Source organism: Parambassis ranga, chromosome 6, assembly GCF_900634625.1.
Source record: "Parambassis ranga chromosome 6, fParRan2.1, whole genome shotgun sequence".
In the NCBI taxonomy this organism is placed as follows: domain Eukaryota; kingdom Metazoa; phylum Chordata; class Actinopteri; family Ambassidae; genus Parambassis; species Parambassis ranga.
This window is the reverse complement of record NC_041027.1, coordinates 2938581-2951411: the sequence shown is the minus strand read 5'-3', so window position 1 is coordinate 2951411 and position 12831 is coordinate 2938581. Positions and strand designations below refer to the sequence as shown.

General features: G+C 40.9%; 1 protein-coding gene across 3 annotated transcripts in view; it reads right to left on the bottom strand.

The window, feature by feature from the left end:
* Positions 1-12831, bottom strand: part of cecr2 (CECR2 histone acetyl-lysine reader) — a 29980-nt gene extending 17149 nt beyond the window's left edge. For all 3 annotated transcript variants that reach the window (XM_028407775.1, XM_028407774.1, XM_028407776.1), the window contains exon 1: positions 12552-12831. In XM_028407775.1, the coding sequence (XP_028263576.1) occupies positions 12552-12671 (120 nt within the window). In that variant the 5' untranslated portion in view covers positions 12672-12831. The remainder of the gene's footprint in view (positions 1-12551) is intronic.

Below are 12831 nucleotides of genomic sequence, written 5' to 3'. Positions count from 1 at the left end.
TCTTTCAACTTCAACAAGAAAACTGCTGCAAAATTAGCTCAATGACACTGAGGCACGTTTTAATTATGGTGTGCTCACTCTTCTCAGTCTGCCTCTCTGGAGGAACCTGGTTGAGCTCAGGTCACCAAAGGTCAGCGTACACACCTCCCGGCCATGAAGAATGACGGAAGCCAGGAGCCAACAAGTCACCACGATGAAAAACAGAAGAGGAGGAGGGGAGGACCAGAGAGGAGGGTCAGAAAAAAAGCTGAAAAATAGGATAAGATAAATGTATCTGCTTGAGGTTGGAAAATAGAAGACAGCTTGCTCTGACCTCTGAATCACTAAATCACAATTATTTTGGAAATATACCAGAGGAGACAATCTAGAGACAACCTAAGCAACTTTACAAACATTGTTCAACCCTGTAGGTGGTGCATACACTCCTGAAAAAGGATCAATTCCATGTCATTTCATATCATGTCAAGACCTGTGCCATTGTTTTACAGCTAAATCGCAGTTGCTTAAACTCTGGCTTCTTTACACATTCACTGTGAAAGATGAAAATAAAAAAAATTTCGACTTGCTGATAGTTCTGTGGTCACTACTAACACTTTACAACACCAATTATAGAATTAGATTCAGACTACTGCTACACTGTTCACACTCACGTGCTTGACAAATGGCTGAGGCCAAAAGTGATCAAAGAAAACAACATTTTCATGTGGACAAATCTCACTGGAAATACAAAAATGTATACTGTGTGTCAACTTTCGCAAACTCTTTTCTTAAGAAGTTGGTATATCTGCTGAAAACGTATTTCTTAATGTTTAATGTGTATTTTCTACACACTTCTATCTGCCTAAAGCCACATAATTCACTGTTTGTTCACATGTAGTTGTTGTAGCCACAAGTTCTGATAACTAAAAAAGATACTGTGTGTATCTGTCTACAAATACATGTGGATAAGATGTAGGATCCTGTGTCACACTCCCCTTTACTTCCAGGTCCCCTGTCAGGCAGCCTCTGGGGCCAAGTGAGCCCATCCATCAGAGACAAACTGCACTTTGATCACACATGAAAAAGCTGGGGGCCATGGCTGGGGAAAGAGTGGAGAGTCGAGTAGAGGGCAGCAGAGTGAAGGGCTTGCTACAGCAAGATTAACACCACCAAGTTCTAGGTGCCAACATCTCAGATGGCAAACGGAAGGAAAATTGCATGCCCTTTGTTTAATATCCATCCATTGTGGCAAAGTGCTAAAAAACACAGATACCCAAGTTAGGCACATACACCTAAAATGCAGTGTCCAAACTAGCGCACAGTGTAAGTCAACAGACAAAAAGATATAATTTTACCAACATTCATTCTTACACATGTCTCAACAGAAAAAAAAACATGGCATAGGTCTTTGGCTGCTTTACATTAATGATCAATGGGGCTCAAAAGATAAGAGAGCTGGATACATGATAAGCTTTAAAGAGTATAAATCATAGAACCAAACTGTCAGATTTATCACAGAGCTAGTGCTGTGAACAAACCAGATCATTCCTTTCACATACTGGAACAAAGATTGAAGGGTGAGTCAAGGCTTACTCAAAAGGTGTGTCATCACTTCAGTCCTTCTGCAGGCGTGGATTGCAATCAGCAATTCACCCTGAAGGTATTTGCCACTTCTCTCACCAGACTCCCCTGCTGTTTCTCTCTCTGCTTCTCTCACTGGCTTAACCTCTTATTCCTCCCCTTCCACACCATTTTCCTCCCCCTGCCCTGCTGCACGGTGTCTGTGAAGGCCTCTGAGGCATTCTATTATTCCCCTGACAACACCCTTACTCCACTCTCCACCCCACTTTTTTCCTTTCTCAGTATTCCTTATCTCTCTTCTTCCTCAACACACTGTCCCCACTTGTAGTAGCCTTTACTGTAAATGGGAAGAAAGCAGAACCTATACAGTACAGTAGAAAATAAATAAATTGTCCCGGGAATGTTTACTGGTAAGATGGAAATAATAGAACTATAACATATTTACTTTAGGGCAACATAAACTGAATTGTTATAGTCACAGTGTCAACCATCTGTTTATTCAAACAGTGTGAGAAGCAACAAGTTCAAAATAACCAGGTATTTCACCACTGTTACACCATTATTTACAGTTTTTTTTAGATGTATTTTGCTGAAATTTCTGGTTAAGCTGCTTCTGTCCTCTCACCTGTTGAGTGTGTGTCTGTGTGAGAGAGAGATATGGGGCTGCCTAAGCCCATCTCAGGGACCTTCTGGTCCTTTTCACACGGGGAGAGTGCTATTTGCCCTATTTATGTTAGCACATTTGCTTGTTTAAACTACAGCTAATGCTGATGTAATGCTGCTTTCAAACGGCATTCACAATATGTGCAATCAGAGTTGTGTCATCATGTCAGTGGTTTTGTCACGAGTCTGTCAAGCCATCTTGCCCTGTTACACAATGAGTAGCAAGAAAATACCAGCGACTTTATCTTTGTACCCTACCCATAAAACACCATTGTGCATTACAAGTGTGACAGCAACACCTCAAGCAAGATGTGTGAAAGAGGCCTCCAAAAAACACAGTGACAGAGCGCCCAATGAAGTGGAGATCATATGTTATAATATTATGAGCATATAATAATAATAATAATAATAATACGTATTAAACCCCTTAAATAAGTAACGTATTGGTATTTAGTAATGTCAATGTAATTCTCTGTGTTAAGCAGTGAAATACAATTATATAATGCAGACTTGAGTCAACGTTGAAGGTGACAGAGATTAACCAGCCACAGCTGCACCATAAAAATGGGACCCACGTGACTTCACTGTGTATTTGATAAACCTGCATCATAGGCACATCTGCTATATAAAGAGGTTACAACGATACCACTGGGACAAAACTCAAAGTCTCAAAGTTTCTTTGACACAAGAACGAGTCAGTAAAGGTTATGAGACATCAATCAACTAAAAAGAGGAAAGAGTCTGACTTTTTAAAATAAAAGAGAACTCAAGGTCAAACAACGTTTGAAAGAAAAAAAACAACATTTTCAGTTAAATAAAAGTGAAATGCATTTTTCTCAATGGACACTAATGGGCCCATCATGTGTCCAACTCCTAATCCATATCTTCAGTCTCCGTCGTCCAATGTGTGTAAGAGAGAAAGAAAGAAACAGGGAGAGAGGAGGGATGTGATAAGAAGTGCTGAAACATTTGTATCAGCAGCTCCAAGGCTGTAGTAGATGCATGGTGCTCATAGTATTAGGGGGTTGGCCTCTGACTACCCTCACAACAGACACTTTCCACGCCACTGCCGTTAACAGCTCCTCCGGGGTCGATATCACCAACAGTTGGAGGACGTGTGCATGGTTAGCTGGAGGGGGAAGGGAGGCCAGTTTGTTGTGTAAAGGCTCCTCTCTTCCTCTCTTCCTCTCCTCCTCTCCGATGCTTCTTTCTTTATTTCTTCCTCCCCCAACCCCCTCCTACTTTCAGCTCACACATGGGTCCTCCAGGAGCCATCATCTGACAACACCCTCCACCCCCACACGAAACCACCTCCTGCCACATGACAAACATACACACAAGTCGTAACACCACAGGAAAACGCCCTCGCATCCTCAGGATGTACGGTTCATCTGATCAGAGGAAAGCATCAACATCTTTGAGTTGTTGCCAAATGCATCTCACTGATGCACCAAAACAAGAACTTGTTGCCCAATTTGCTTTCAGTTAGTCCTGCCTTACACAATGTCTGTTGAAAAGCTGTGTTGTCTACAACTGCCTTTCCAGCCCAGCTTCTAACACATTCAAATAATTAGAGCCTCTGGGCGAGGGCAAAATTTGTTCATGAAAATATAACCAGAAAGAACAACTCATGTTTGTTCTACAAGAGCTAAACCACAATGTCGGAACAGTGACGAACACTAAATATAGCTTGTACACCAACTGTGGGGTCAGTTTCAACTTTCAGCCTGGTTTTATTATAGTGTCAATGTCAGGGCCAGGTGGGACAGGTGGTGCAGACTAGCTCATTGACTATGTGGGTGAGGATCATTAAGCACAGGAGATGGGAGGCCACTAGGTGTGGAACGGTTCACCAAATCCATGGTTCGGTTCGTATCACAGTTCCGAGGTCACGGTTCTCGGTTCGGTTTACATTGTTGAGGTTTTTTCTACTTTAAACACTCTGGAAATACCAGATGAGCATAATATTCTGATATTTTTCCTGAACCGCTCCACCCCTAGAGGCCACCCATCACAGCAAAGTCTCTGCACTCATTCTTCCAGTGGCAGCATTAAGGAAACTGCATCATCCAACTTCCTCATACAAACTGCTTCAAGCCGCCATCCCAGTGGACATATGCATGTGCGCGCGCGCGACATATACATGCACACACACACATAAACACACACAAACAGATTGTTAAAATGCAGGATGCTAACTAGAGAAAAACTCTCTTGTGAGTGTGTTTATGGAAAGCAAACAGAGCCTACTCTTAAGGCTTAAGTCATACAAACACATAAAATTCACTGTCCTTTTCAGTTAGCTCAGTAGTCATTACAGGTGAACGAATTGCAATTTTCCGGGCAATTCCGATTTTGGCTGAAATCAATTAGTTTTAAAACTGATAGCATACACCTTCAATGTTTGAATCTTGTTTTGTTGAAAAACAATACCCGTGAATTCAGCAGTATTTTGCTTCTGCAAATAGAGGAAGTAAGGAGTTTGCGGTAGTCAAAATGTTAAATAAATTAAAATAAATTTACAGGACAAACTAACAAAACAACAGCAACCACTGTGCCCTGGGTTTTTGGTTTCTACTGGCTTACTCTTTGCTGTCGCTAGCTTCAGCCTTAGCTTGATTGCTAGTTTCTAATGCTGCATACTTATTTGGGCCTTACATGAATTACAAATTGCGATCCTTTACTCTCGTTCTTTGACTTGCTTGCTTGAGGATGCTCTGGGTGACTGTTGTTGTAATTCAGACCCGACCGGGTGGGCGGGCCTGTCAGTCAGCTGAAGTCAGACAGTGGCTGAATTTTAGATCTTTGAGGAGGTAGATAAGATTGGTTGATAAAGTCGGTCTGATAGGTCCACAGTTTATCACAGGGCTAAGACATTCAAACATGCAAACCATTCACACTCTTTGGCCAATTTAGAGTCCGTAAAAGTCAAGGTCCTGACATTCCCAAACAAAACTGCAATAGCTTCCAGGCACTTTAGACCCGGCATGAGACAATCCAGCCCCCTAATTCATTTGAATGAGGCCACTGCGTTGATGCAACAGCGTTGCCAAAACAGCAGAGGCCTCTGGCAGACACTCCCTCTGGCAGTGTAATCTGGCAAAAGAAAAGTTGCAATACGTTCAACTTCTGCTGGAACACAATGCAAAGTTTCTGCATGTTCCTGTTAGGTTTTCATGGGTGTATCAGAAAACAGCGAACATGTTTGAAGCGGAAGAGGAGGCGGAAGATTTGTTGCTACTATTCGCGATTTCACGGTTTCGCTTGTTTGTCCAAATATCTGTTTTCTGTATGAGGGGTGATAACGAGCCCCACCCCTGTTCGGAGAGGGGGGCGGCACTCCTCTATCAATCTCAAACAGCTTTTCTAGATTGAATTCTAATATGCTACTGAAAAACAAACAAAATCCACAATTTTGACTACCGGGAATTGTTTCTTGAGGCTGAAAGTTTCCAAAATACAGTGTCACAGGTCCGCAGCAAAAACTACCACAATGAATACAGTCAGCTGAAAATGTATCAGTCTGCAACCCAGGAAACCTTAGAAACATACTAGTAAACTTGCTTAGGATTTTAATAAATAAATAAATAAATAGGCTTCCTGATTATCCTAACATCTTTAAATTAGTCTTCTAATTCCGGCTGTTTTGTAGATAAACAGCAACATGCAGCAGAATATATTTTGCTTTATGTCCATCACTCTTTATGATGTTGCTTCAAACACACATAGACAACAACGGTCTCTAGGCAGGCTAAACACATTACCAGCAAACTCTAGTTAGCTTCCCAGTGGAAGAGACCTAGTTTGGTGAAATTCTGATAACTTTGGCTTCCCTTCACACTTCTCATTTCTACTTCACAACCAGCTGCAAAAGAAGGATGCCGCCCCAGACTGGAGACAGAGAGAAGGAACCATGGGGAGCTTCAACAATAGAACTGGCAGAAAAAAAAACAACAGTGTATGTGCCCCTCTGCCTCCCCCTCTGTGCACACACTCCCCATGTGAAACCATCTGATGCATGTACTGCCGCTCTCACTTGTCAATCACAACTGGGGGAGGGGATTCAGCTCCTTACAAAGCTCCCCACCCTCACAGCGCATGCAGGACAGGCTATTAAAAAAGACATGCAAAAAGGTTTTTGATCTCTGAGCAGTGCTTGCAGAGTGTGAAAAAGTTTAAGGCATTATGTATACCCTGGTCTGGAAAAGAAAGTGAAAAAGGCTGGTGTCTGTTGGTTATAAGAAGAGCTGACCTTGGGATATTTTATGTGGGTGGGACAGAAGGGTGACAAAGGGAGACAAGGGATAACTGAACAGTAGAGATGTGAGATGAGAATGAATCATTGTTGCTGTGTGTGGGAGCTACAATCACATTCTTGGCATGGACAAAAGAGGTGAAGCTGGCTAAGGAAAGAGATACACATATCAGGGATTTTAGTCATTAGCTACTGATCTCTGTAGATGAGTCCACAGCAAATATTATCTTGCTCTTGTAGAAAAATTATCAAATTCTACCCTTCATTTGCCTTTGCAAGTAATGTCCTGTCATCTATCTTCAACATTACCATCCTTGGCCCTGACATCAAAGCTACCCTCACTAAGGCCAGACTGGCAACATAAAATGAGTGAGCACTCTGCAGTTGCAACTCACAAGAGGTGGATCAGGAGACTGTGTCTTTCTGAAGTTAAGCCATGATGGAGCAACACTTAAGCCTTGATCCTATTCCCCCTGTTTATCCAGAACAGAAACAAGGACATGCTCACAGGCAGTCTGCTCTCACTTATTTACCAGATCTAACAGGACTAAATCTTCTTTTACAATCACACATGGGCCTTTTATTAAAAAAAATAAAAATAAGGTAGCGCCCCCCCGCCCCCACCCCAGGAGAGCTGCAGAAGCAGCTAGCACCCAGTCTGAGTGAAGACACTGCACCCTCCAGGGGGAAGGGAAAGAAAGAACCACCATCTGGGTGGTTTAGTCATGGTGATGCCAGGGGCTGGGGTGCACTAACAGGAAGACTACCGGGCTTTTAGAGTAATAGGATAGAGGGAATGTTGTTGGGTACTGGGTAAAGAAAGGGTAGTTTGGTAGTTAATGATAAGCAAAAACATATGTCATCATCTAAATGTAAAGTAAGAAATCTATACACCCTAAACAGGCATTTTAAATCAGTCTAGTAGATTAGATATTCAGTCAAGTTAAAGAATTAGATTTAGAGAATGCATGTTAATTCTAACTAATAATTTTGAACTATAAACACAAAATTGTAAACATCAAAACAAACCAGAGAACACAGGAGCCATGTAAAGTATGGTGTGTGTGTCTATACACTGAACACCTGCATAAATGTAATTTTAAGGGAGGACTATAGCTGTGGGACAAGATACAGATCAAGAGCCCTGGTGTAATTAAAACAATAATAATAATATTAATAAAGAAAAAATAAATGATAATAAAAAGGAGACATAAAAAATAGATTCTAAACAATGGAACGAAGAGAGAAAAACAATATCTATTTCGATGGTGAAAGCACAAAAGTGGAGATGGAAGCCAATTTCACACACAAGCACAATGGCCAGATCAGGGTCCCTCAGATCTAGTTTCTCAGGTGTGTTGTGGTTTAAAGGAGTTTCAAAAATTATCTGACCATCCAACATGCAGTTCAGACAGAAGATAATCCCAGTTAAGTACCTGTTTGTTAAGCCTGTGTAGATGCAGCAATAACACACACTAAAAGGGATTCCATCACAAGTCAGCATAGACACAATACATACCAGTAGTTGTAAATGTCACTGACATGACACTTGGCATTAAACAGTTCAGCAAAATAGCCATTATTGACAATGCTGTTGATGCTGTTTTCCTCTCCCTATGGAATAATTATCTATTACAAAAGATGGGGGGGCACAGATAGAATCCTCAATAAGATAGGAGTGATGGCAATCCAATAACAGGAACATAACTATATTTGATCTCTTTGTATTACTACTAAACTGTTATCTACTAAATTAAATAAAGCAGCACATACAAATTCTCAGAATAAATGATTCAGGTAATAGAACTGCTGACAGACACAACGGAAAGGTCATAAACCACAGTGAAACTGTTTACAGCCTGTTTTGGAAATATCATGATTGTGTGATACAGGTGGAATTTGCACTCTGTTGCAGATTATCTTCCATCCCTTACAAAACAGGAAGAAAACAGCCAACTAACTATTTTAAAACACATAAGGTTGTTTTTGATCTAAATGTTAGTTCGAGTTGCTAACACTAAAATAAATATTATTATAATATATATAATATTATTTTACAAATAAAAAAAGTTAATATGTAAAGGAATATATAATTATATATAAAGAGTGCCTCATAGACTACATCTTTTGTCAAATACAATTTACATCAAAATGATACCAAAAGATCAAGACTGATGGGGGACTTTGTCAAAAGTCCCCCATCAGTCAAAGTTACTCAAGTCAATTTTCTAATATTTGTTCTTCTATTGCTATTATGAATTAGTAAAAAAAGTACAGTGTCACAAGTAAAGACACAATAACATACAAACCATACTTGTGTCTGATCTAAAAGGTTCTTTGCTTATGCCTAGTTTAATAATAAACAAAGAGGAAACCAATTTGTTGACAGGCAGCTGATGAAGATATATTGCATAAATGTGTGACAATGTGCCAAACAGGCTGCCAGCAAAGCACAAATAGACAAGACAGGAACAGAGGTCCTTGGCATGAAGGGCTATGTCTGGCAACGAAGGGCACATCAGTGAGGATGGAGCAACAGTAGCCTGCAGAGTCTGTTGGCTGTGGGATTTCAGGCATCATTTCACAGATACGTAGCCAAGAAACCGAGCATAAGCCAGAGACAAAAAGCCAGGCAAAGGGGACAGCCATGTTGACCCTGGGCCGCCTTCCTCCAGATCACTCTCTCATACTAATGTCTTTTGGTTCCCTCACTCACTTCCTCACGCATCTCCATCTCTAGAACACTTTTCTCTACTTCTCCTCTTTCCCTCCCACTTATTCTTTCTTTGCTCTCCATCTCTCCCACTCAGTTCTCTCATGCATTCACACACATCCACACTGCTTTCCCAGCTTGCTGCCTGCAGCCTGAGGAAAGTGGAAACCAGCGACAGTGAAGTGTATCAGTTCAGGAACAATGTGCAAGGGGCCGTTTTGTAAAACTAGCCAAGGAAGATGGGGGTAGACTCCATTATCACTGACCAGCACCGTAGAAAGCAAAGAGCTGCCACACAGCAGCACTGTTGGACTGGATCACTGAGTTTGGAAATTTCCAGCAGTTTCACATGGCACAAGTATTATCCATTATGAAAAAAGAAACAGGTGTTCTAGGATCACTAGAAGGCAATATTTGCCATCTCTACAAAATACATCCTGCATGGTCTGACACTGAGTGCAGAAACCCACTTCACTGGTCAGGAGTTTAAAGGTGAGAGACAGTCAAGGAACTATATTTACTTTATTGATGACATTTAAATGCGTACAGTACAACACAGCATTGTCTTCCTGGATATTTGACTACTGAGATCTAAACAAATTGTCAATGAAAGAGGGTGAGATAGAGCTACAGATATGGAGGAAGAGCAAGTAGGTGTGTATAGGAGAGGCGAGACTCAAATTTGTACCTAGTGTCCTGTGTTGTTTAACTTACACACAGGGTAAAAGTGTGCTTGATTATATCGTAATGCTTCTAATCTTACTCAACAGGCATAAAGCCCTCAGGCAATTACTCCCACTTGATAATTGTGATAAACCTGTAGAGGTATGCATCCACGCACCCTTCTTACTTATCTTCAACAGCTGACCCTGAAAGGCAAAACTAAAATACACCTTTAGAATTTAAGGCAATTACTTAGAGACAGCAAAACGCAGTTTTTGAAAGATACTTGAGGCCTTCAGCTGCCGAAACACTGACCCCTGCTCTCTATAGGTACATCTGGGAGTCAGACGCAGCTTAAAGCAAATGTTTTAACATGCCATATCCACAAGAAACTGATGGAAAGTTGAGTAAACAATGTGAAGAGTAAAATCACTCAATGTCTTTCTCTGACATTACCCAACCAATCTCTCCCAGCCAAAATGGCTGCATTTGTGAGAGTGCCCCGGCCAGCTTGTCTTGTTGCTGCTTCGTGGCATTAAACACAACAAACCTGTTTTCTTGACTGCTTCCTCATATTCCTACAACACACAGTAGTTACAAGTAAACATGCTTGATCTGGTTGTGCCTAAGACTGAATTCATATGTTTCTAATACAACATGAACCTGACCAACAGGACAGGGGTGCGTCAGCAGATTTCTTAATATAATCATATCCAAAGTTCAGTGATTTAGGGAGGACGTCCGGGCGCCTGTCTAAATGCTTGCTTTACATATGAAATTAGATACACACAGGAAACTCAAGGCACTCTGGACAATTGTACTTTTCATGACGAGATGATGTGTCACAAATCAGTAGTTTGCAACATATTGCAAAACATCACCTGAGGAATCACACAAGCACTTGAAAGTCACATTAAGGTGCCATAATTTGGAATGATTTGCTCTTGCATTAGTGGTATAAAATGTGCTTTTGTGTAAGTGAAATCAAAGTTTCTCTAAACTCACTTAATTCAGCTGCTTCAGTAAGCACGAAATGCTCCACTACATACAGAAACTACAAAAACAAAGTCAGAAAAACACAATCCCTTTGTTTACCTTATGGTGTGAGTACTACAATCAACCAAGCAGTGACAAAAACAGCACTGAGCTAGACCTAGAAAAAAAATACAAGTTCAATACACATACATCTAATTTAAATTAAGTTGTCAAACCTCAAATACGTTATAAAAGAAATTCTACTGATTTTCCCATTTTCATGTTGGAGTTACTAGCTATTATTATAAATGCAACTGCAGTTAATTATATTTTATTATAATATACATCTTTTACAGTGGGTTACAGCAGTACCACCATTGTTAAACTGAACGCCTTAAACCATCATAATTAGCCTAATTACTTAAAAACAGAAAGATTACTTGATCAAGTCAATGAGTGGTTCAACATAATACTCCTTAAAATTCAGTTCTTGTCTTAGGGAGAAAGGCACCAGCACAACACACCTAACTTTCATGTAAACTAGGCGCAATGCGATCCCCCATCTGCCTCACACTTGGTGTAACAACAAAGCTGATGCCTACGTTTCTCTTGTGAAGGGGGTGGGGATGGCTGAGTGATGGGGACTGCTGATGCGTGATGTTGACCTTACCAATTTCTCGTGCAATCATTCCTCGGCAGAACAAACCATCTCTATTAACTCTGATGTAAAGCTAACATAGGTGCTTGTTGGAATTATCTGCACAGTTTTTTCCGAACGTGGGGGGGGGGGGGGGGTCCACATCGAGTAATAAAGTTGTATTATGTAATCGTACTGTAATATATTTCGTTTATTCTGTGACAGAAGGGAGAGTGGGTGAACGATTGTTGCCCTAATAACTTAATGTAGCCAATTCATATCGTAAACAAATGTTAAACCCTCGTCTTTTGCAACAAAATAGGGATAAGGCGAACAAACAATGCCTGAACAGCATCTGCGTCCCTGTGGCTACTCCAGCCAGATGGCTTGCAAGACAATAAACTCCATCCTCATGCCATTAACTTAACTTTAACTGACAGAAAAAAAAACGAAATCATTACAGTGTGGAGAACTCAATAAGCAGGATAAAAATAGGTTAGCGTTCAATTTATACAATAAAAACATATGTTATTTATTTACATAATAGGATTATCACTTAAACATGACCGTTTTGAACCGTTTGACACGTTTCCAAACATTTTAAAAGCGTGTGTTTTGTTTAAATGACCAAGGCAACTGTTAAACAGGAGCCTCTGGCTGGATAAAAACAAACGAGGGGCACATGGTCCAAGAGGACCTTTATCTTAAGTTACTCTGGAACACCAGAGCATCCTTAGATATAGAGCAACACGTTATGTTGCCACGGAAATTACACCATAAAAGCTGATTCATGTGTATACATGAATCAGCTCGAAACACTTCCACCTTTGAGGAACACCAACTAGCACAGAAAGCTAGCTTTTAGCTGCGCTAACGAGCTCGCCAGATCGTTATCTAACAGGATTGCCTTAGTAACGTTAACATATGAGAAGTTCAAGGAACACAACTAAGCTGGTTAACCAAACCGCTAGTTATAGGAAGAACACCCAACGGACCGCGTAGACAAAAAACATGACACAAACAACTTTTCATTTCCGTAATGAAAGACATTCGTGTTACTGAAAGTAGCCACAACTCTTATTTACCTCTATTTCAAAGTCTGGAAGGTTGAACGCTGTCCTGAACAGCGAGCAGAAGTGGGCTATGGCGGGGACTTCCCACCACGACTGGATTTCTTCCACAGAAACTGTACATCCCTGGGACATTTTCGGACTGGATAAATGGTGTAACGTTTAGTTCTCACATTAGAAAGTAGTTTCTTCAGCGACTTATGTTGTCTCCGTAACATTACAAATACGAACACAGTTGCTTCTGCCGTCTATTCCGGACGGTTGCCATTGCGACGCGTGGAACGCTACAATCTGT